The sequence below is a fragment of the Clupea harengus genome, chromosome 2, assembly GCF_900700415.2.
Source record: "Clupea harengus chromosome 2, Ch_v2.0.2, whole genome shotgun sequence".
NCBI lineage: Eukaryota > Metazoa > Chordata > Actinopteri > Clupeiformes > Clupeidae > Clupea > Clupea harengus.
In genome coordinates, this window is record NC_045153.1 from 18,198,400 (window position 1) to 18,224,674 (window position 26,275).

Genomic DNA, 26,275 nt, shown 5'->3' on the forward strand with positions numbered 1-26,275 from the left:
ATGGCTTGTGTTGGGTTGTGTGAATGTGAATGCAGCCCTGAGTCAACACTGATCTATGATGGAGGGGCCCCATACACTGAATCCACCAGCGTCCTTGACTGCGATCGTCCTCAAGCGCATTTATGGGCCGTGCTGCTACGGCAGAGCGGGAGGGCGACAGATAAGATCTGCTTACAAGAAGCCTGGCTTTGGAAACCCCTGGGCCAGCCAGCGTGTTGCCTGGGGATGGATGGCAGATAACCATGGATGGATGCACGGATGATGCTTGAGGAAACGGTGATGCTGCACCCCACCCCGCCCTAAACAAGCCCCTCAATAATGAATGAGCTCCTCCATCTCTTTAGCGGTAGCATGTAGCGGGGGCTCTGGTGGAGGCACTGGAGTGAGTGCTTTTTGCGTGCACCAATTCATTATTTATTTGGCTCCTCCAGGAGAGAGGAGACTTGTTCTGCACCCCCGTTAGGGCCAAACTTGGACCCGCTATGACGTCCACGAGGGCGCATCTAGTCCCCAGTCCTGCACATTGCCGTGGTGGCGTTCCTTGTATTTGTGAGTTTGTTTTTTCTTCCTCTTCTTCACTGTTCCACACTTTATGTCCTTCTTTGGCAAAAGATTTTTCTCTCTTTTTGTCTCTAGTCCCTGCCTCATTGCTCTTTCTGTCCTTATGCCCCCTTTCTTCACTTGTTTTGTCTTCAATCTTAGTAGTTTGTGAGGAACCTGTCTTAGCTCTTGAGTAGTTTCATGGCAAGCTATTGTTGGAGGGGGGCATGGGGCTCGGGGCTGGGTGTATGGGGTGCAGTTACAAGGCCAGTGGCAGGACGTCTGGGAGGGAAACACAGCAAGTGGTCAAAGAGTTGGTCTTCTGTGGTCTACTCTGGATTAACACCAAGTCTTTTCAAACTCAGGCTGTCCATGAAGATATATTTATCCCAGTCCTCCACCACAAGTTCAGCGAATTGAATTGATAGGCATGTTTGTATATGAGTGTGTGTGTTTGTGTGTGTGTGTGTGTGTGTGTGTGTGTGTGTGTGTGTGTGTGTGTGTGTGTGTGTGTGTGAATATGTGAGTTTGTGTGGATGAGTGACTCCTCCGATGGCTCTTCAGTCTGCCCTTTTAATCCCGACTCTTGTTGCGCCGCTTGAAGAAGAGGAAGGGCGTCTTCTGGGGTGGACCCAGCAACATGGGGACCTGGTTTTTATGGGTAATTCGTATCTGTAGCAAAAGAGAGAAACAAATGGAGAAACGTCAACAGAAAGCAACAAAACGCAAACTTGCAAGGTCTTCTTATGAACCTGAGATGGGCCTTCAGTCAAGTCTACTGATACTAATGAAATAATTAACATTGCCTAATATTTACAAATGCAAGAGTTAGGGAGATCATTTTGAACAAGACCCGCCATGCTTCCATTCATGAAATAGTGAGCTGACCTTGAATCCTGGAATAACCTATATAATCTATCTTTATCTCTCTGGTGTTAAAAGGTCTTAGAACACGAGAAAGACGAGAAGCAACCGTGCAGCACATTTCTTTAAGCATTCTATTTGCACCAAAGCACTATATATATATATGTACACACACATACAGTATATATATATATACACACATCAGATAGCTGTCGCTATGCACAGATGGAATCCTGTGTGCGTTTGCCCTCTCCTAATGATATAATCAGGCAGTGGTATGGGGTGACATGACTAGTAATTAAATTAACTAAGCTCTCGTCATGACAGCTTGTTGAAGTAAAAGAAATAGAGTGGGAAAGAATGCAGAGAGAGAGAGAGAGAGAGAGAAAGAGAGAGAGAGAGAGAGGGAGAAAGAAAGCGGAGAGGCACAGAAAAGAGAAATGAGAAGGGCTACGGTTTTATTAGATTTATTTCATAATCTATTACATGCTGTGGGTCTGCTGAACAACAGAGCCTTGTGCTTCCTGTCTGTGGTTCAGCAGATGGCTTAATGGTCGTGTCCTGGCGATAAATAAAAGACAGTAAAACACCGATCTCAATTATTCAGTCCCTTTTGGGTCATGACCACTGGTCAACTAAGATAAATAAATACATTAGTAGAGGTTGGATGTTTTGTAGGATGTTTTCTATTTCTGGACTGGTAAAGAAAATAGAATAGAATAGAAAAGCCTTTATTGTCATTGTATTGTACGACATTTGGTAAATCAAGGTGCTGAGGTTATGGATTTGATACCCAGGCAGCACCCAGACTGATCATATGTATAACTGCCCTCTACTGTAAGCCACCTTGATGAAGAGCATCGTCTAAAGTCAGTAAATGTTGAATAATGTGTATTGGTAGGTGTTGAGAGAGCGAGAGAAGATGTGGAACGCTGACCGTGCACGGGGGCTGCATCCAGGGCTCGCCATCTATCTGCATGGGGAGCAGCCGCGACGTTCTGTTTGGAGAGAGGCAGAGTTGGGTTAGGGGGGTAGGTCACAGTTTTGCACACAGTGGAGTAACATTGGAGGCACCCCTTCACACACTGTGTCCCAGGACGGGCCCAGGGTGAACAGAGCTACCTTTGTTTCCCACGAGTCCCGTTCCCAGACAGGGCTCCTCGCTCTCTAAACACACATATATGCTCTCACACACACACATATGTATACACACACACACACACACACACACACACACACACACACGCACACCCAGGCCCCCTTCCCCCCGCATTCAAGCACAAACAGACAGACAGACACAGACACACAAAGACACACATTTTCTCTCTCTCTCTTTTTCTCACTGTCTCTCTCTCTCTCTCTCTCACACACACACACCATGCTAGACAAACATACCCTCAGTCTCAAAGTTAGTTCAAACCCTTCAGCCAAGCAACTCTGAGCAAACAAAACACACTATTGGAGAACGGCAGACATTAAAGCCCCTTTTAATATGAGTGTTTGTAAAAACATAGGCATTTGGGTGCTGGCTTCACTCGACACCGGCATACAGGTGAGCTTAGAGCAAATCATCAAAACCCCCTCAAGTCTTCAGCCCAAAAAAGTCTTAAGGTCATTATGAAAAGCTAACGGAGCGTGACGGCTAACAGGCAGGGCAAACATTTGAAGTAACGCCTCTGATTAATGCCTCAGACTCCACATGACTACATTTCCCCCCCCCCAAAAAAAGAACAGTGCAGAAGAAGAAAAAAAAAAGGTCTGAAGAGGCAGCCAGTGTGTGCTCAGACATGCGGCAAACATCGTTACTCATGACCCTCGCAGGACGAGCAGGCTCTTGTCAGAGGGGCAAAGGTCTGGCTTACTGGACACACGGCTCAGCAGAAAAGGGGGCAATTGTTGTGTCACTGGGAGAGAGGTGGGGTGGGGGGGTGAGGGGCACAGGCTTGTGTCTGGGTGACTGAGCGAAAAGAGTGAGGTGTGTGTGTGTTAGAGAGAGAGAGTTTTTTGTATATATTTATATATATATATGTGTGTGTGTGTGTGTGTGACATTCTGTTGTGCGTATGATAGTGACCTCATAGTGACGTTGGCACACTGGGCGAGTCGTCGGCCAGCACTCTTCAGCCCTGTGTAGATCTGGCCCATCTCTATGGCTCCTTCCAGGCCCACCACCTCCAGCAGCTGGTCACTCACATCTATCAGAAGAGGGTTGCAGGGAGGAGACATACGGTTACACATGGATCAAATGGACAGAGAAGGGGCTTGCAAAAAAATAAAAAAGGCAGAGGGAACACAGTTGAAATATTTCAAGAGAGGGGTCTGTAGAGGCAGTGGATACAGGTAGATGATTGGACGTTGGCAGCGCTCTCTCGCTGTGACTCACTTAATCTGTTTGTAGAACAAGGTGATGTGGATAGCTGTTACATAAAGAGGGCCTGATTCTTGGCCCCCACACTTTCCCAAATACAAAAGGTAAGAGATTAAAATAAAGTCGTTTTGGCAAAGCTGCTTGCCGATGAATCATGTCCTACTTGGGTCCAGTGCTAAGAAGAAAAAAAAGCTGTTCGGACTGTCTGCCTCCTCCAGCGCCACATCCACTCATTAACCCAGACAAACTAATCATTGAAAAATGGAATGTGCTTGTGGGGCCGTAATGACCTGATGGTCTTTGTTCAGGAATACTATAAACATAACAAGAGAGCGCAGTTTAAAACCAACAAAAAGTCACTTCTGACTGAAATTATTTAGGTCAGGGAATGTGACTAAAAGACTCAATATTAGCTTTTAATTCTCACAGTAGTCTGTCGCTCTCTTTCTCGATCTCTCCCACTCACTCGCTTCTATTCTCTTTCGCTCATTTTCTCTATCTCTGCTCTAACTCTGGCTTGATCACTGACCCACATCCGAGCTTAATCTGCAAATGTTCTGGAGAACAGTTCAGATGATTAGCTTAGACCTGCACCTCAGTCTACCCCATCAAGCCTCATATAGGCCATTCCCTGTGCGCGCAGCGTTGCCGAGGCAACAAATATGAAAGACACGTGTTGAAATAGAAATGCATGATCAAAACAAATAACCTCATATGACTGCTTCGTGAGTGGGAAACTGTGATGGGTATTCTTCCCTAAACAGATAAATGTATGTATGTGTTTGGGGCTGTTTGCCCTAATCTATTATGGAGACCATCAAAACAGAGCCCTTGGGAATATCAACTGACACTATGAAGAGCCCAGAGCTGATTGTGAATTTTGAGTGTCCTTAGTGGGTCTGCCATGTGAAGCGAGCAAAACTCACCGACTATAATACCACCACTAACTTCCCTTCCCCCCATGTCATTCAGGCTGAGAGGGACCCGATGCTGTTTATGTGTCTCTATGGGGCCATAGGTGGTGTTCTGCAACGTAAACACAGCAAATCATTTCCCAATGTGGCCTGACCCTAGAATAGACATGCCTGGCTTCACAGATACACAAGACGCCATTGGAGGCGGTTATTATTTTTGGTGTTGGTGCCCACGGGTTGGGTGAGTGAGCTCCAGCTCGTACAAGCCGCAAAGGCGAAGACTCGGGACATGTGTCCAGAGCCGAGGCTGCCAGTGTACGTTACAGTCTAAAGACGGAGATATGTTTTTTGGGCCCCGTTCCAAATAGTGTACCCTTCGAGAGTGTTTTCCGACAACAAATTGCTACACATGTTAAAGTCAGATGGCTCCTCCATATGGTGCGCACCGCGACACACAAAGTAACAGGGTTGAATGGAGGAGAGCGCAGGAGATAAAGTTAGCTTTCTCTCGGCTCACGAAAGCTTTGAATATTACAGTATTAGAGGAGAGTAAGTTAGTGAGTCATCCGCAATTTAAATATTTCAAGACTGCAAATTTCACGGCACACTTCCCCGAAACGCAAAGGACGATGATGCTTATCCATCCAGCTGCAGAGTTCCCCACTGAGAGCTAAAATAAGGTGCGGTGAGTGTAGGTTAAGTGTTAGGGCGGCAGTGGTACAGGAGGTAAAGAAGTCGTTTAGTAATCAGAGGGTTGCTAGTTCGATTCCCTGTCGAAGTGTCCTTGAGCAAGGCACTGAACCCCGAATTGCTCCTGATGTGCAGTGTGCCATCAGTGTGCCATCAGTGTAAATGTAAAAATTGTGTATACATTGTAAGTCGCACATATGTAAGTCGCTTTGGATAAAAGCGTCTGCTAAATGACTAAATGTAAATGTAATGTAAATGTAAATGTTACCTAACAAAGGTAGCACTGAATATAAACATGCAGCACTTTTAAACTTTAATCATCTCTACAGTGGAAATAGGACCACTATATTTGTGCCACTGAGGGTAGTGAAACAATTTTAAAGGCTTACAAAGTATGTTTGATGGGAAGGCTTACAATTTTAAAGGCTTACAAAGTATGATTGATGGGAGAGTACAGCATATTGAACCGGCCGAGACACCCTGGCCGTCGGACTCCCACAACAGGGGTGGAGTTGGTCAGACTGGTATGGGAGTGTGGTTGGATTTAACCAAGGCTATGATGATACACACAGACATATTCACATTCTCATTCAGACACACACACACACACACACACACACACACACACACACACACACACACACACACACACACACACACACACACACACACACACACACACACACACACACACTCTCCAAACACAGTGGTTTTCTTCTCTAAAATGCTTTTTGTTCCACATGTCTTTGAGGAAAGGATAGGATTGGGAGCAATTAAGACAGAGATATTTAAAGAGGCTACCATGCCCGAATGACCCAGCACAGTGACACTATGACCACTCTGTCTCTGACAATCAGGAGCTCAGAGCTGCCTGAACATGCCATGTAAAGCTACTTATTATCACACATAGAAAGAGAAAAGCAGAATTCTTGCTTTCGCGCCTTCCTTGCCAAAACATAATCAAAGTAAATCATCAAAGGCAAAACAAACAAACAAAAAAGGACAAAAATGCCTTTGACTCGTCTGGCAAGATAACTGACTGTCAGCCACACGCCTCCCTCTACTTTATTTTCATGACAATAAACACCTCCTGCTTCTTAGATCAGGCCATTTTTTCTTCTTCGTTCGAGGCAGTGCGGCTGCATCTCAGCAAGCTGCTGCTAATAATAGACTGCTAACGCTCTCTTACATAACCCTGCCAGGATGCATTGTGGGCCAGCCAGCCAGCGGAGCCTGAGTGGTACAGGCAGTACGGTAGTGCCCAAGCAATGGGGCAGAGAAAGAGGGGGGCTCCCTCAGTCAGAACAATCATTTAGCCTCCCAACATAGCACTAGCATCCTGCAAGGCCCTGCATTTCATGTGGCGTCTGATCTAAATAGTCAGTCGCAGTTATCCATAGGAGTAACAGGTGCTGGGTCCTAAGAGCATTTAGATTTAAGGAGATCCTGGTATTATGGAGATACTATGGAGAATATCAAATAAAAATAAATTAAATTCAATATTATACCACATTTAGATCGAAAGATTTATCAATTTCTGATTGGACGAGAGGCATTCCAGGAGTGAGCATATCTTGGAACAACCTCATTCTGACTCTTCATCGCTAGTAATCACTCCGTGTTTGATCTACTTCAACCGTTGAATTGTATGACGTCAAACATCCATTCATTCAAAATGAGAGAACAGAATGGCAGGCAGCGATTTTATAACGTTACCTTTGACAGTTTTCGAGTGCAGAAAGGGAGCAAGTGAAATAGAGGGAATGTACAAATGAACATGTAATGTAAAGACAGGTGAGTGTACAAATAAATGTGCACAAATAGTCTCTCTGGCTGCGGAGTGAAAGTATTCGCAAACTCAGGTTGCACCTTTTTTGGGGGGGGGGCTGAGAGTGAATAAACCGAATTGAAATAAACGAAGAAAAACAGAATTTGGTGTTAAAACAAAAAAAGTAACTGGTAACAGAACTGTTTGTATAAAAGCAATCTGCCACTCATGCTCGTGGGGTTAGTAAAGGATAGCCTCACGGCTGTGATTACCTGGGGCGCTCAGCCTTCAGCCTCGTGCCTATGGCCGAATCACAGCCTGAGTGTCATATTTCTTAATTAACAAGATACTGATTGTGTTTGACTGACTGATAGCTTACTTTCACTCACTATGAACAGAATCATTGCAACACAGCCATGCTCGCAGCAAGTAAGCTACGGAAGTCGCCTGGCATTCATTCCTGTGCCCTTGTGTGCCAAGAAAGAGATAGGATAGGGACTCGACAGGTTTTCTATCACTGTGTGTGTGTGTGTGTGTGTGTGTGTTTTCTCTTCAGTGTCTCTGTGGGCAAGGCTGCCATTGTCTCAGGGAGGCTGGAGTTATGGCAGATGGCTGGGAGGACCTGGTGAGGGTGGAGACACCATGCTGGAGGTGTGGGGGCGGCCCTGGCTTGGCGTGTTGACAGGACGATGAACAACGGAAAGAAGAAGAGTGAGAGCGAACGGTAGAGAGGGAAAGAGATGAAGAGAGAGAGTGAGTGAGAGACAGAGAGAGAGAGAGAGAGAGATATTGAACAGGTGCCGATGCAACCAGTGTAGTCTGGCTGTGTCCCTCTCCGGGTTCTCATCCTTACTGTCAATATCTTTGTCAAAGTCGATCCAAATGAATCATGGCTTAGCCTACTGAGCTAATGAGTCTGTGCCAACACCTTCACAGCTAACTGCACTCTCCCATGTAATCGTAAGTGTTGTTTCCTGCACAGTTCCTAGAGCATTGGTAAAGGTCAGGTGCTTTGGCAAGAAAATCCTTCTGCATGCACAACGGAACAATCTTTTATCATAAGGGCTGTCCATTCATATTTGGCTAATTCCCTAAGGACCAAAACCAAGATCAAACTCATTAAACAGAAAGCGTCGATAGCAATTCCCAGCTAAAATCAGTTCTATTCTCCACAGTGAACCAACCCTTACACTAACGTGACGCTGAGTAAAAGCTAAACATGAGTGAGTTGATGGCAGCGTCTCTTGTGATCAGTAGTGAGCAGGATGGCCACAGGGCAGCTGGAGGTCCTGGCTAACCAGCTCTGCAGGGAGCTCACTCTCATGATCTCTCTCTGTTCACATGATCCACGGTTGGCCAAGAGCTTCCTTTCTTCCCAGTCATGTTCTCATGCCATTCAAAGATAAAGCCTCTTCTCACACAACACAGGCCTCACACACAACCCGCTCTCACAACATCTCATGGGAAAAAAAACGGCATTTTAAAGGGATGAAGGACGCTTGTAAAGCGTTGTCTGCTCTCCCAAGAGCCAACAGAATGCCCCCCTTTACGTGCCCTTAGTCGACCAGAGACACCAGCGAGGGGTGCCAAGCGATCATGAGGACGCTGCCTTCATCTGAATGGTCGAGTTCCCACAATCCTCTCTCGGTTGGGAGGGAGTGCGTTCTATTTCTGTTGCATGAGTATCACACATTGTTTTTTTTTTTTTTAGCAATATGAGCACAATAGCTAGCCTCCCCTGATGCCTCTTGCCGAAAATAACATGGAGGATGCGGAGACAGCTGCTATGACCAGCAAAATTGAACACATTCCCCTGCAGGCACAACCAAATCCAAGCGAAGAGTGAATTCTTCTTGTGTGAGTGTGTGGGGTAATTTCTTCATGTCGAGCGGGAGTGAAATTCTCTTAATTTCCATCCCTTCGTTAAGCATTAACCACATCAGTTGTGCCATTTATTAAAAAATACACTGACACAGTGTACTTTTTCAATATTGTTTTCAAACACTCCATTCCGATGAAAAAGCACTCTCTCTCTCTACCCCTGTCTGCTATCCGCAACAAAGAGCTAACGCTATCCCTCCTGACTTTGGAGTGTTTCAAGCGCGCACTCTCAAAACACATTACAGCTGCAGGGCTTTTAACACCCACCATCGATCGTCACTGTGCTTATTGGAGGGTTTGTCTGTCTCTTTGCCCTTAAGTGCTGGAGACGTTTGGACGGAGCGAGCTTCACCGTAGACACAGTGTCACCCACAAACCTCAGTCAGTGAGTACTGGAGAGAATGGACACACTGGAGCAAAGCCTAAGCGCACGGATTGCATTAGCTGTAACACTGCAAAATTGATGGCACAATCTTATCACAGCGACAGTAAACAACTGTGAAAAACAATTAGGCGCTCACAGGCAGACCGATGGAGACATTGGCTCTCGGCGTACCTACAAACACACTTGCTCGTGGTCTCCCTCTCTCCTTCATATTCTCCCCCCTATGAAACCAGAGACGTCCTTCTCTGCATTTCTTTTCCGAATGGGATTAGCAGGAGGAGCTAATTTAATAAAGGTTAAACCCTGTGGGATAACTCCAGAACAGTGGATTCCTTCACACACGCATGCACACACACATGCACACACACACATATGCACACACACACGCACACACACACACACACATATGCACACACACACGCACATATGCACCCACACGCTGACCACAAAGCAAGCATGCAGGCACATACTGATGGACAAATGGGTGCCACTACTGTAGTGCTCTTGTCAGGATGAATGCAAAGCCATAATCCTTGTTTTCTCATCTACATTTGAATATGTGCACAAAAATACACACACACACACACACACACACACACACACACACTCACACACATACACACACTGAATATATAATCATCTATTGAGTGGGCAGAACAAATGCCTAGGACATTTCCTAAAAAGGTAAGTCATGAGCTGACAGTTTAAAAGCCATGTTGATCAATTTGCCTAGAGGGTGAAAAAATACATATTTTCTAGCCCTCATTCTACAGGAGAACTAACCGTCCTCAACAATAGGCAGCAGCAATGATGGCAAGCTAACTAGGCCAGCAATGTTTTAGTAAGGATACACATTCAAAATTAAATAGCCTCTCACAAATGAGAAATATCCTTAATTAGGCTGTAACAACACTTTCCAGTGGCCATGAACTCTCATTACCTTAATCCAACCAATCCACTTTCCAACTCACAAAATGAAGTAATGATAACCATCCTTAATCAATTTCGAGTCGTTGAATGGCTACTGACATTACTGACTTCAACCTTACTGTTTGTTAGAGGCAAGGTTAAAGTAAAAAAAAAAAAGTGAAACATGAAAAATGCAAAGCTCCCTGCCATGGTGAAAACTCAAATTCTGCTCTGGGTCTGATTACCGCCAGGCAAGCATTTTTTGAAATAAAGCCCTTCGTTCAAGGTGACACTGCACTGGGTTAATCTGCCTACTGTGTGTGCACACATGCGTGAAAGTTCATGTGAGTGTAAGCGTTGCTATCGGTCTGTGCATGTGAAAGTGTGAATGCTCTCTGTTTGTGTGAGTGTTTGTGTTTGAGAGAGTGTGTGTGTCTCTGTGTGTGCGTGTGCGTGCGTGTGTGTGTCTGCGTTAAGGGGATAAGTAATCAATCTCCACGGGTGGGAGTTCAAAGGGGCACGTTCCTCTCTGTTTCTTGTCCTGTAAATAGGCCCTCCATTTTTGACATCATTTGTTCCTGCTGCTAAATCCATTGTGCGCCGGGGGCCAAGGGGTGGCTGACGAGTGATTGACAGCGCAGGAAAGCGCCAGGAAGCGTGCACTGGGGCGAGCTACCGACCCAGGCCCACAGGCAGCTAATGCAGCGAGTTTAGGACCAGAGCAGAGTCGAATATCGCTGCCTGGAGGGCAGTTAAAGATTACTAATATGACTCACACAGCTGGCAGCGCCCCCCCTCACCCTCTCTGTCTCTCTTTCTCTTTCGCTCTTTTTCTGTATCCTCCCCTCCTCCCTCTATCCCCTGCCCTTTTCTCTAGTTCAGTAGGGCCCGGGGATCTCCATGGAAACTGGTTCCTTTCAATGCTCGGTTCAGTGGAGTTCAGAGAGGAGAGAGAGAGAGAGAGGGAGCAAAGCACTGGGAGGACGAAGGAAAGCAGGAGAGGAGAGATGGAGAGATTGATGTAAGAAGACTGAAAAGACACAGCAAGTGTGTATCAGGTGTTCCACACAGCGTACAGACACCTTAGCAAGAGAAGGCAGAGTCTGAAACGAACAGGAGAACATCAGTCACTGCTCGCTCACCCCCCCCCCCCTCCCAAAACCCTCTCCTCAGCAGATATCAATGTGAGCTTTCACATTCCACTGAGGCAGATGGAAATGAATGGCTCATTTTAAGACAGCACACTTGGGGGTTGTGTGGAATAAGCAGCGTGGAGCAGCCAATGAGTCATAACTGGAAAAAAAGGGAATGAGAACCTAACCGAGACGGATGTGTGGATAGAGAGACAGGTGGATCGAAAAAAAACAAACAAAAAACAAAAAACGGAAATGATGGTGACAGTGAGGGTTCAAGCAGGTGAGAGAAAGAGTATGTGTGTGTGAGAGAGAGAGAGAGGGAGAGAAAGAGAGAGAGAGAGAGAGGGAGAGAGAGAGAGATAGAGTCTGTCCTATTTTTGGAGTCATCCTCCTGTCCTTTACCCTGGTGCGGAGGAGAGGAGAGGAGAGGAGAGGAGAGGAAAAGAGAGAGCGATAAAAAACAGATCCCTGCAGGACAGCGGGGCCCAGGGGCTCAGTGCTGGTGTTGGAGGTTAATGCCGGCCAGCGTGAAACAGCTGTTCTCTTGAGCCGACCTTGGGCTGGGCTACCGAGAGCACAGAGCAGCGCAGCACAGCGCTGCCCTAAAGACACGTGGGACTTTTAACACGACAGTAGCAGAGCCGAGGGCCGCTAATATTGGCCAGTTCAGGGGGGCTTGGGATTGAGTGTGTGTGTGTGTGTGGGGGGGGGATTGAGTGTGTGTGTGTGTGTGTGTGTGAGGTATGGTGTGTCCTGAATGACCGAACCCTTCCCCAAAGGGACACATGCTTTGCTGACTGTTGATGCAGGTTACCACGGCGACGATGCCTCACCAGTCTGGCTGACGGATGCGCCCTGGGATAGGTTGACGTCTTCACTACGCACCATTATGAAAACATGAATTTAATACGGACATTCCTAAATGGCATTTGCTACAGAACACAAGCCGAGTAAGACAGCAAGTGATCCCCAGGCTCTTCCGAAATGTCTAAAGTGACTCATGCTTGTAATTGCACAAACACAGAGGATATGGACTCACAGTATGTGTGGACGTGACTTGACAAAAAAGACCTCAGCTTACCACGGAAAAATAAGATGAATTCATTAACACTGTCAAAGTCTCCTGGAGGGCTAACAACTCTTCTGATCTTATAAGGAGGACCAAGACCCAGACCACATCTATGTACGTATATATGTTCAGAGCTCGTTTCTTATAAGGAGGACCAAGAACCCAGAACTCGGGAACATCAAGAATGTAACAATGTAACAATATTACTGTGAGGGCACACAAAATGTCCACACTCTTTGACCACTTTGACCACACTCACCCTGGACGCAGAACTTGAGCTCTTTGACGTCTGTGATGGTACTCGCTGGCATCCTCTCTGGCACCTTCTTGCTCATGCGGTTGTAATTTCGCCTCTTCTTGGTCTCGCCCCATAGGTGGGATCCACCGTGCATGCTGGGAATGTTGAGGACGGCAATGCCCTCCAGAGAGGTGTTGCTGAGGTCTAGGACAATGCCATCGCACTGAATAGAAGAACAGAAATGTGAGTGTGTGAGTCAGAGAGAAAGAGAGGGGCAGAGAGAGAGAGGGACAGAGAGAGAGAGGGGCAGAGAGAGAGAGAGGGACAGAGAGAGAGAGGGGCAGAGAGAGAGAGAGAACTTGAGAAAATTGATCTTTGTGAAATACAGTTGAACAAATTATGCATTCAGTAACAGACATCTTCAGGTCAGTAACACTAGTGACCTCTCATAGAAGACACATACATTTGGCTTTTTTCTCTCATACTGTAAGTCAGCCATGTTGGTCGGCCCAGCCACTTCAGCAGCCAGCCAGCCTCAGACAGCTAGCGCTCTCCAAATGACAACATCTGTGGAGTACTTATGGCCTGGCTGTTTATGGCAAGCAACACACTGGGTAGGCGTAGAATCCTTTAATTACACATGTTCAGTATGTATATATATATAAAAAGTTCTCTATCTCATAAACATGAAAGATAGTGAATCCCATTTGGGGGAGGAGGATACGATTGGCAAAACGGAGGTCAATGGTATTTGGCACAGTGCAAGCTTGGGTGTATTTAGAAGCATCACATCTGACTGCTACCCAGCTGTAACTATCATGTCTCGTGAGCCATTAGACGTAGTACAGCTTTAACCGATGAGATATGATTAAAAATTCAGAGTTAAATCTTTGCCTGGGGCAAAATCCATTCCATTTCAGCTTTCACCTAGATATTGCTTTTCCAAAATCCTTCACACGTGTGAATAAACACTTTCTGAACAAAACGACCGGATTGGATTTGCCACTGTGAACTCAGGGACCACCAGAGTCAAACTTAAAAAAAAAAAAACAAGCAAACAAAAAACCCACCATGTATCATCACATTTGCCTAAAAACAACGAGAGACAGGGAAGCCTGGTGCTCTTTTGGGGGTGTTTTAGACCGATGGAAGTTTCCACCAGCCACCATCATTTCAACTCGACATGGGCACCCAGCACGTCAGGACGCACTAGGGCACGGCTAGAGAACCAGAATCTATCAGTCAATATATTATCGACCATGATGTGAATTTGAGACTGATAGCGAGTCTGGGGTTTTGTAATTATACAGAGAAATGGATGGCCTGTCATTTGATGGCATATTGTGTTAGTCATTTTGAGAAGCAGTAGTTAATAAATAAATACTATTCTGATTCTGATTCTAATGACTCGGTGAGTGAGTGAAGAGTCTCTACTTGCTTTCTTCTGAGGCTGAAATTGTCATGGTGCAAACTCACCTCCACCTCAATGCACTCGTTGAGCTTCTTGCAAGTGGCAGAGATGGTCTCTGTGGTGCCAAACTCAAAATACCAAAGTTTGTTTTTCATCCTATGGAGAAAGAGAGAGGATAACACATTAGATGAGTGAGAGAGAGGGAGAGAGAGGGAAAGAGAGAGAGAGAGAAAGAGAATGACAGAGAGAGACAGAAAAAGAGTACATGGAATCTCCATGGGTATGTACAGTACAGTGGAGTCTACCAGGAGAAATCCTTGTTTTTAGTGACGTCACATTTACTGGAACATTCATGGAACACTCATCTAATGATGCACATTAACTGTGCTTCTTCTGTCACAATGAGTTTACACGCGTATGAGAACATCGGGGTCGATGAGCACTGGAACAACAAACACATTGGGGTTTACACACCACTATGCCACTGCTGGTCTGACAACAAACAGAGGGAGGCCTTAGGCTGCCCTCGCTTCAAAAGGCTAGCTGGCCCGACACATCACCCACTCCAAACACACACAACAAAGCTGATGTAAGAGGCCACACTGAAACATATCTGCGCTAACATCTCAGTTTAGCCCTGAATCCTTCATCAAATCACCCTATTTGGCGCTTTTTCGGAAATGCAGAATGAGCTCTCCATCAGTAAGATGCAGGGCTAGTCTCTCCGTCTCGGGGCTAGTCTCTGTACACCTCTTTGGTTTCTTTTGAGCAGCTACGCCTCCAGTGTACTGAATCAGAGGAAACTGACTAGACTGCGTTCCTTTGTTCCGCGCTCGTCTCTCCATTCCTTCTTCAGTTCGTTGCCGAGCAGCAGCTGTGTGCAAATGCCTCCAGAACACAGCATCAGAGGAGGGGAACTGCCTTGGCCTCATCCTGGTGCATTCACCCCACTGCTCCAACCCCACTACCCTTCTTCCTGCCTGATGAAATATTGATAGCTTCCATGGAGAGAGTGGTCTCAGACAGGTGTACGGGAACATGGCTGGCAGTGCACACAGAGATCCCTCTGCCCTCTAGGGTAACCTGAAACCATCAGCAGCAGCAGCAACCCGAGCAGCTATCTCAACATGGAGGGTGAAGAGGCGTAGAGTACGAGAGAGAGAAAGAGAGGATGGGACTGAGATAGAGAGAGAGAGAGAGGGAGGATGGGACTGAGAGAGAAAGAGAGAAAGAGAAAGAGAGAGAGAGAGGGCGGAGAGAGAGAGAGGGAGAGAGAAAGAGAGGATGGGACAGAGAAAGAGAGAGAGGAAGAGAGAGAGAGAGGGGGAGAAGAAGAAGGAGAAGGAGAAAAAGAGAAGGGTATGGGGATGAGGAGAGTCAATTACAATCTCATCCTTCTCTACAAAACCCCTTTTGACTGGGGCTCTGCAACCTAGAGGTAAGGAAGAAGTGAGAACAGCTAAACGTCCAGTAAGGGCAGCCAAATAAAACAGGAGAGGCCCTAAATGGGAACATTTTTGCAGGAGTTTTCATAGCACCTAATGACAGACATCGGCCAGCATGCACAAGGGAGCGCTGCTGACAGTGACAACAAATCTTGTTTACCCAACAGTCTAGGCGCTAGGGGAGCCTGTCTTTGGCCAGGGCCAGTCTGGCCTATCCGGCCGCATCCATCAGCCCCAGTGTGTGTGTGGACAGAGGTCTCTGGGGAAGGCTGGGGTAAACAGTGGCTACTGAAACACTACTGAGGACAGACAGGTAAGGCTTGGGATGGGCAAGTTGGTCATTTTTATTTGTGCATTTTTGTGGTAGTTTTTCTGCTATTCGTTATTCAAATTAAACTGGCTCAATGACACACGCTGACATGTGTATTTGTAAATTTGTAAATGCTACTTTAAATACTTTGATACCTTGTGTTGACCAACAAGACTAAGAATACCCACAGTAGAAGGATAATGACATTACATTTTAATTTCAATATATTTCCCTTTGGCCTTTTCAAACATATGGCTTATTCCTAGCTAATTAAAAAGTCAATATAAAAGGCAATTATGCCGCTAGCCCCCCCCCCCCCCCCCCCCCCCATCCCTTTTCCTCATTTCTCTAGCAGATACCTTGACTACCTCTCATATGAAAAGATTATTAGCATTTGAGATCATGATTAGACACGCATAGACTCTCAATGGGGCAGGCTGCCTAACCTCATTAGCAATCTCCCTCTCGAGACTCTTGTAATAAGGCTACAGTCTTCTTCTTTTTCTTCTTCTGCGTGTTCTTCTTGTACTTGTCATCCTCTCCTCATAGCGCTGACGTAGCACGTTCTTCAAAAGCCGTCATAGAACCGCAGTGGTCTGCCAATCTCCGTAAAATGGTTTCTCTCCTGTTCCTCTTTCGCTCCTTGTACATCACAGACTGCTGTCTACAGAGAGACTTCTCCTTCTGTGCCGATGAAAGAAGAAAGACATCTGACAGCACTGCACAGATCCGCCCAAGTGAGTGGCAAGACGTGGACATCCCAAGACACATCTGATTCAGCTCAATCTGTCTAGCATTCTCAAAGTTTCGCTTCTTGCTAAAAAAAGGTTTTTGAGATATGGTGAATGTTGTTCTCTACTCCACTATGTCCACACGAGTGGGTGGACGTGGACACGTGGACACGTGGACACGTGGACACGTGGACATCCTAAGACTCACTTAGTTCCACTATGTCCACACGATTGAGTGTACTGTACATTGACGCGTGGACATCCTAAGACTTGCTTAGTTCCACTAGGTCAGCACAGATGTGGCTATGCAGAGGAAATACTGAGGAAGCCACAGTGTGAAGCTTCTCATAGATCACAAGTTTTCAAACACCACCTCTGCTAAATTTGGGCAGTATTCTCAAAGTTTAACTTTTTTTTGGCAGATGCCTTTTTACGATGTGCTGACACAGTGTGTCACGCAAAAGGATGCCATTCTTTACTGCATTGACTCCATTACCCTTTGCCACTGGCAATATCCGGGTCAACAATGTTACACCTATAAACCAGCGCAGTTCTTTTTGGTCAGCAGGGAACACAATCAATCTTCAAAGGAACATTAAAACTCACCAAATCAGAAAAATGAGAGGAGTGACTTCAGGCTGTTGCTCTGCTGCTAGCCTCTATTACTTGTGTGTTGTTGTGAGTCCACTATGCACTCTCCCTGAGTTTGAACTGCCCCACACACACTGATAGGGAAATATGAAACTCTAACTTCAATCAAGTATGTATGTGTGTTAATCATATGCCTTTGTTAGCTGAAACATGACTTTTCTGTTTCTGTATATCTTTGATTTTTAAACTCTGTGTATGTGCATGTGTGTATGTGTACAAAAGTGTACCTTCTGTGTGTGTGTGTGTAAGCAAGGGCTGATAAGAAGAACTAGTAGTCCTTCTTTTCTGCCTTGCTGATGCATTACGTTGCGAAAAGCAACCCGTGCCTCTCTCTCTCTCTCTCTCTCTCTCTCTCTGAGAGTGGGCCCGTGCCTCTCTCTCTCTCTCTCTCTCTCTGAGAGTGGGCCCGTGCCTCTCTCTTGTCTGCCAAGACATGGGTGAACCCGACTAGCTTGTTGTTGTTGTTGAATAAATATACTTGAGGTAACTTGAGTGAATTTTCACCCAAAACACACAGATAACACAATGAATGTTACCTAAAGCCTTCGAGTATAACTGGGGCTACTTCCAACTGGGGCTACTTCCCACAGTATTATCTACAGGTTTTGTGTCAACAAAAGGAGGGAAATACCATCAATAACATGACCAATGTTCAGGCTTTTCGTACATCTCAACAGATCCTTATTACAGCTATCATTGATTACACAATTACAGATAGCAAGAACTACAGACTCCAAGAATCAAAAACAAAACTGACAGATGGCTGTGGGCAGAATCATTTACTGAATAAAGTAGCTATTGTCAAGGTAATCAACTCAAGACAACGGTGAGTTTGCACAGGACAGTCCTCACATCTAGGCTCATTACAAAGATAGTTATGCAGTGAGTTGCTCACATTGGGTTGGGGGGGGGGGGGGGGGGGGGAGATGGCTATCTCCCATAATCCCCTCTAGGAGCGCTGACCTGCTGACCCACGAGCCCTCCTCCTCTCCTTATCTCTGCCGATCACTCAGGACTGCACTCAACCATCAAGGAGCTGATCCAGGGCCTGATAGAGCACTTGATTGACAGACGAGAGCAGCAGAGGGAGGGGTGGGGGAGTGGGGGGCTGGGAGACGATGGCACTGAGGACAGATAAGAGGAGGTGAACTACTCAGTTCAGGAAGAGGAGGAGGGGTGGAGTAGATGAATATGTGTGTGTGTGAGAGAGAGAGATAGAGAGAGACTCTCTGTGTCATTGGGAGTGGACACCATATTTACCATCTTAAGCTGATCTAATCAGGCTCCATTTCCACTGGCCATTGATTCTATTATCTTATAGAGCTTTGCTATGTTGACGAGGGGCAGCTGATTAAGTAAGAATAATTGCAGAGCACAAACGTTCACACACTGAGCATTTCTCACTCCCCAAGGCGCTGTTCTAAGATCAGTAATGGCCTTTCCCCTGTGTTTGTGTGTGTGTGTGTGTGTGTGTGTGTGTGTGTGTGTGTAAATGAGTGTGTGTGTGTCAGCATCAGAGTGCATATTCCTTCCTCTATCCAATCCATTCATAATCCTGTGACATGCTCCCGTCTCGAGGCCCCGGGATCTGGGCCCTGTGCAGTGGTGTGGTGTGGGGTGGTGTGGTGTGGTGTAGTAGAGTGGTGTGGTGTGGAGTGGAGTGGTGTGTTGTGGAGTGGTGTGGTGTGGTGTGGTGTGGAGTGGAGTGGAGTGGTGTGGTGTGGAGTGGTGTGGAGTGGAGTGGTGTGGTGTGGAGTGGAGTGGTGTGGTGTGGAGTGGAGTGGTGTGGTGTGGTATGGTGTGGAGTGCTGTGGAGCGGAGTGTTCCACCCAGGAACTGAACCTCTGACCTTGGTGAAGTTGTTGGAGATGGCCACTCTGTCTATCACTGAGATGCTTATGATTAGGTGCACATGAGCTGTAGGATGTGGGTTATGGGGACTCATAAGAACCTCTGAAGTATAGACTGCTAGGAATAGATGCATGTTTGCATATACATATCTATTTATTTATACATATTTTTTCAACAATGTATTTACATTCTGAAATACATTTTTGTTTTGTGATCTACATGTATTTATTGTCTGGACTGCTGAAGTTTGGCATCCATACCTGAGGTTTTGTAGTCCACTACATGAAGATGATCATTCTTTTTAAAATACAAATAAACAATTACAATACTTTAACGATGTTTGTGCATGTGTATGTGTATGTGTATTTGTGTGTGTGTGTGTGTGTGTGTATCATGCTGTATAACACGGGGCTCTGGCTACATAAAGGGGATACATGAGGTTATATTATTGAGTGCATGCCGGTGTATGTTAAATGTGTACATGTATGTATGGGCGAGCGTAGCTGGGAGAGGAGCACACACACACACACACACACACACACACACACACACACACACACACACACACACACACACACACACACACAGGCTGTTCTTTTTGGCAGCCGTGGATGACAGCAAGGGGAAAGTATATTTATCCCACTGCACCACAGGCAAGGAGCAGCAGGTCACGACAGGCTCCAGATCGCAACTACGGTGGGTCACTGCTGCAGCTCCACACACTCACACACACACACACACACACACACACAAACACAAACACACACACAAACACACACACACACAGACAAAACCGTGCACAGGCACAGTGACACAAACACACACACATCTCAAGTGAGGCGTGGCCGGGACACACCGCCACTAAGGACATATCTGTCCCTTCCGGTCTTTTAACCTTCCCCTGCCAAGTAGTTCTCTGTTACAGCACCGTATGTTCCCTCCGCCACGTGACTCTACCTCAACATGATTTCTGATCAAAACGACTTACACTGCATTTCCATGTCCATATATGTATAAGGAAATGATACTTGCTTCACCATAATATTTCTGTTGTACCTTGTGGCTATATTACATGGTATATATTTTAATGGTATTTTAATTCTTGGGCTGAAAGAGGAGATACTGCTGTGAGCGCCATTCTCTCTCAATGGCTGTGAATGACATATTGGCTGATGATGAGGGGTATGTGTGTGTGTGTGTGTGTGTGTGTGTGTTTGTGCTGCTCTACCCTCCCCTCCCCCCATCTACAAAAAACAACAAAGGGCCCATTGGTTTTCACAAATCAATGAAATAACAAAAATATTGACTGCCTTGATAGCCTAAGAATAATGTGCATGGATGCCCCCCCGTGGGGGGTGGACTGAGGTCAGTGCCATGCTCTCTTTGCCCATGTCAACCAGTGTTGGATTTTACCCTCCTTTACATGCGACTCTTTTGTACTCTTTTTCTTTCTTTTTAATTTTATTTGTATTTTGTATTTGTAAATCAGAAACCCACACGTGTCTCACTGTAAACAGCCAAGGCAGTTTTTCCCTTGAAGGAAAAACTGCTGAAGGTGGGATGGGAAAGCTCAGGAGGTGGGAACCAGCCCCGGCCCCATCTTCCCATCTTCGGCTCCACTGTCTGTGCCCCTGCCCCTGCCCTGCTCCAGCCGAGTGAGTACTGGATTCCCTGGTGGTGCCTCCCTCGTCCCCTCCATTGTTTGGCTGGGAAAGCGGCCGTCCACAGAGTCTCCTTTGTTATTGAGATAGAGTGGACAATGCGTCCCGGCAGCTCTTCCCTTTTTTCTCTCTGTTTCTTTAACGGAGAGGGGAGGGCAATTTGACACCTCTTAATCCAAAACTTCCTCTCTGGGGTGTTTCGACACCCCGGCCCCAGTGCCCCCTCCCTCCCCCTCCCTCCCCCCGCTCTTATTCCCCAATTGTGGTTTGTGGCATCATTAGCGCTCCGGCAACAGGCTCTCCGGGAGGCCGTGGGCTACTGGGCGCTTTGCATGCACATCATCACCAATCCACTGAGGTGTCTGGAGTCACACTCCCCAGTCCCCCAACCCCCCCCCCCCCTTGTGGATGTGTGTGTGTGTGAGAGAGAGAGTCTGTTTGTGTCTGTGAGAGTGTACTTATGTGTGTGTGTGTGACAGTGTTTGTGTGGAATGTTTTGATGAACAGCAACACAAATGGGAGTTTTTTCCTATGGGTGTGACTCCGTGAAGTGCATAATGCTCTGTAACACATAAGATCACCTTACTGTTGCAGCATACATACTATTACGAATAAAAACAAAATGGCGTCAACCAGACCACTCTTACAAAAAGAGTAACTATAGGAGTGATGGAGCCACTGAGTCTCTAAGGAAACTATTTAGGGGGAATATGTGTTCATGTGTATTGGCTACACTGTTTGCAGCATTTTCCATATCAATATTTTAGTGTTTGTTTAATATTTCATTATCGCAACCATTTCGCCTATATTTTATGTCCAATATAGAGATATAGCCTGTTTACATTCCTTTGTTTTTTACTCCCGTCTCCATAGATAATTCATAGCGCTGTGCCACTGGCAAGCAGCCGTTGTAATGGGGGTCGTGCACTGATTTGTGGGAGTGATGGCCATTTAGCCGACACGAAGCAGGTCGCTGTCATATCACAAGCCTCATTCTCTGTGAGCGCCTGTGACAGTTTGATGGCACACAGACGTTCCGCCTGCCAAACCTCCATGGCAACCACTGCTCCTGCGCCATCTGGAGAGATGTCGCTTTCGAGAGGTGAAGAAGAAGAAGAAGAAGAAGAAGAGGAAGAAGAAGAAGAAGAAAAAAAGAGAAGAAGAAAAGAGATAGAGAAAACAGAAAGATACCCACTGAGAGTCTGACTCTCATCTAGATTGGGTGGACTGGTACTCACATCCCGCTTCTCACTACTCATACGAACAAAGCAGGGTTAATGGAGTTTCGTCTTCTCTTTTTCTTTCTCTCTCTCTCTCTCTCTCTCTTTTTCTCGTCTCTGCATTTGCTGCCGATGACTCATCTGGAGGATGAGACATTAGAAAGGGCACTCATAGGCGTGTGCTCAACGACCAACTCCAGCTGTTGGCCCTCTGTCCACTTCAAATTACAAGGTTGTAAAAACTCCACTGATAAGGCACGTGCACAAATGCCTAGTGTGCTGTAAAAAAAAAAAAAGAAAGAAAAAAACTCCTTGAGTGGTGTGGAAATTGAGGTCTAATGGATAGTGACTGCAGCATCAATAATTGATGGCCACACTGTAAACAATCTAAGCCGTCCACCCTGATTGCACAGTGTGCTATGTTAGCATGACTGATAGCTACAGATGGAAGAAGAAAAAAAAAAAACAGGAACAAACACAAGCCACTCTGCCTCTTTTCCTATCACAGTCCAAGACTGGAAAATGCATCCCAGAGCCCCAAATGGATTCAAAATGTAAATAGTTTCCCACTACTCTTTGGCTCCCAAACATTTTGGTTTGGGTCAGGTTTTCAAACAACAAATATCAAAGTCAGCATGTTGTAAAATGGATACTCCTACACACACGTACACACTCACTCACACACACACACTCCATCTACCCACCATCTAGGGCCCCATATAGCCCTCTTTCATCCACACTTTAACTCGCAGTGTAAACGAACAGCTTTGCCCAGACCACTGGGGCTCTTATTGCAGAGCCTCTGTACCTGCTCATGTCATCTGTCTGTCCGTATATGGACATCTATCAGGTTCAGAGCACGTAGTGCAGTGACATCACTGTCTTTCCCATGGTAGCAGGCCTCACCTCGGCTGAACTCAGAGTGGCTTTCAGAGCGGACTTCAGAACTGACCCTGCTGCCGAGCTGGACCTCGCTGGGCCTCTCTCCACTGGAGCCCTACCCACTGCTGAAGGCTAAAAGCACTCTTTAGCTCTCAGTGGTCACAAAAGAAAGAGAGAGAGAGAAAGAGAGAGCTGGTTGAGGAGGAGGAGGAGGAGGAGGCATCCGGGACAAAGCACGGAGTGAGGGATAATAAGAGCTCCAGATCAAAGCAGGGGAGGAGGTTATGAGCCTCTGTATAAAAAAAAACACCATGGGCATCTCTCTGGAGGACAAAAGGTTGGCTTTTCTTCCAAGCAGGGACTTTTACAAGCAACATCTTCCAGCGTCTCTGACAGACGGCTACTGAGTGGCTGGGCTAACGTCACGTCCAATTTGCTCTATGCCCTCCCCAAACACATACACACTACAGTCCCACCCCCACCATCCACAACCACCATCCACAACCACCCTTGTCTGTAAGACTCTCTCTTCTGCTCATCACTGCACACATCTAAGGAAGCCTTTATTTATTTATTTTTCTTTCTCTCCTCTCCTGTTTCTCCTGTACTCACCACAAAGGACGGTGACCTCCACATTTTTTTTTCCAGAGTTTTGCAAAAAAGGAGAATGGCAGCTCGCTAGAGGAGAAAAATTATGTAACGTTTAATTAAAAAGAACTTCCTTTCAGTGGATGACGCGGTGTGGTAGATGGTGAAGCTTCTGCCAGCCTGAGGCTTAAGCATCAGTGAAGAGCCTCGTGTTCTGTTTCCATTACAAGTTGCAATATCGGGGACATTAGCAAATAGAGAACATCAGAGCTAGAAACTTCTAAACCGTGCTTAGCAACGGCTGCACGAGTACATAAATAATAAATTGCATGTCATTACATGGCATTAAAATGACAAAATGACAATGTCATGAAATTGTTGGACATTGTTGGAAATTGTCCTTGATTCTTTTGCGAAGTTTTCATTTATTCGTATATAGCTCTTCTCTACAAATACAAGCTACAGATCTATTGGTTTTGATTCATCCGTATATAGCTCTTCTCTACAAATACAAGTTACAGATCTATTGCTAGGCAACTTAAATTAACACTTCCTATCGGTCTTTAAATTTCTCCAGTTATACTTTTGCGCTGTATTCCATTCCAAAAGTCCATAGTTCAGCCACGATTTGGCCCTGCCTGACTCCAGGACCAACTGCGGTCGTTTGGACCACGACCCCTTTCCAGGCTCAGATATGGAAACAAAAAAAGTCGGAGGCTTTTTCCCAGAGCCAGTGAAACAGTGAAAATGTGCCATTTGACGGCTTTTCCCCTATTACATTTCAAATTATCACAGAGAGAGCCAATACACAATGCTTTATAAAGTCAGGATACTTAATAGGGATGGGCACGAGTACTCACATACTTGAGTGACCGTAATTACCGATCGTGACAACACAATAAATGCGTGATAGAACGTTTATCGATTATTTATTAGATCCGGTCGAACGATTTATTTCTGATTGGACAAGAGGCATTCCATGAGTGAGTCCTGGAACACAGACACTTCACTACTAGTAATTGTCGGTAGACGATGGGTGGAAGAACGGACGATCCGCCTCAGGAAGTAATTCTAATTGATGATTGGTTAAGACCAGTCACCTGACCGGAACGGAAAACATGATATACGAGCACACGATACACGAGTAATCACTTTTGATATACTTCAACTGTCGAGCTGTAGGACGTCAACATTCCATTCATTCAAAGTGAGAGAGCGGAATCGCAGGTAACATCTCATTTGTTATAGAGAGACGAAATGGAGCAAATGGAGTAAGGGGACATTACTGTACAAATGAACATGTAACATGAAGACGGGTGAGTGTACAAATTAATGTGCACAAGTAGCCTCTCTCAGATTGGAAATTTAAACAAATTAGGCCCCATGCAGACGAAGCCTAGTTTGCCTGAATTTTTCACACATATCTACTTTTTAAATCGCGTGCACATGAACCCAGCGAATCCAATTGACTCAGCTGTAGTACATCCCCCACGCCTGTTGGTGGCGCTTTGGTGCTACAGACAACTGAAGAAAACGGAGAAGAAGACAGGCGCATGTGTCGGTAGGGAACACGTATGGCTAAGGAATGTGTATTAAAACCGGATGTCGTCACTTTAATCCGGTCTCTGGTTGGATACAACTTTTCAACAGAAATGGACAAGAACCTTTGATTTATTCTTTAGGAACCATGCCGATGCCTGACTTTTAATGTTGTGTGACGTTGTTGAAGTTCAAGTTCAACATTAATAGCGATTGAATTACCCTTGTGTCGTGTAATCGCTAGCGGTAAATAAACGGTAATAACTTGAATGACTGATTAAGGATATATGTTACACATCACAAACACACGTAATCGATGGGTTTTGGGGGAAATGAGGTAATTGGTTAGCTTAAATTGCAGTATCTTAGGCGAGCTAATTGACCTGGCTAGCTATAGCGGAATTAACAGTGCTAGCTTTTTGTTTGGTCATATAGCTTCGTAAAAGTTCGGTTAACAAGTCACTTGTGTGTTTAGTTGTATGACTTCGTAAAAGTTCGGTTAACAAGTCAATTGAGCATTAAGCCACCTGACTATAATGGGTCTATTCATATTAGCATGCTGATGTTATACTTATTAGCAGCGAGGCTAGCTAGCTACTATGTGTTCCAATGGATTGTTGGTCTAAGCGTTAGCTTCAGTTAAGTCCTACAATAGGACAATACTCTGCAACATTCGTGTACCACATGAACAACTAACGAGTCAATGTAGACATAGGTTAACAAGTCACTTGTGTGTTTAGTTGTATGACTTCGTAAAAGTTCGGTTAACAAGTCAATTGAGCATTAAGCCACCTGACTATAATGGGTCTATTCATATCAGCATGCTAACGTTAGACTTATTAGCAGCGAGGCTAGCTAGCTACTATGTGTTCCAATGGATTGTTGGTCTAAGCGTTAGCTTCAGTTAAGACCTACGTGTACCACATGAACAACTAAACGAGTCAATGTAGACATATAAAAAGTTGTGTAGATAGCTTTATTCACATAAGCCGTATAACTTCACAAAAATAATAATAATTTAAAGAAAACCGATCGTTTGCATGTCAGGCGATCAACACAACTTCTCAACTAAAAAGTAAAGGTCCTTGTCCATTTCTGTTGAAAAGTTTTATCCAACCAGAGACCGGATTAAAGTGACGACATCCGGTTTTAATACACATTCCTTAGCCATACGTTTTCCCTACCGACAGCATGCTATCAAAGTAACATATGACAGTAGTTGAG

The 26,275-nt window shown here is 45.6% G+C and overlaps 1 protein-coding gene across 5 annotated transcripts in view; it reads right to left on the bottom strand.

Moving 5' to 3' along the window:
• Positions 1-726: 726 nt before the first annotated feature.
• The window catches only part of LOC105893156 (diacylglycerol kinase beta), a 75,867-nt gene continuing 50,318 nt past the window's right edge, over positions 727-26,275 (bottom strand). For all 5 annotated transcript variants that reach the window (XM_042710123.1, XM_031585206.2, XM_031585195.2 and 2 more), the window contains 5 exons: positions 14,239-14,329; positions 12,784-12,985; positions 3,479-3,599; positions 2,342-2,402; positions 727-1,212 (listed from right to left, as the gene is read on the bottom strand). In XM_042710123.1, the coding sequence (XP_042566057.1) occupies positions 1,114-1,212; positions 2,342-2,402; positions 3,479-3,599; positions 12,784-12,985; positions 14,239-14,329 (574 nt within the window). In that variant the 3' untranslated portion in view covers positions 727-1,113. The remainder of the gene's footprint in view (positions 1,213-2,341; positions 2,403-3,478; positions 3,600-12,783; positions 12,986-14,238; positions 14,330-26,275) is intronic.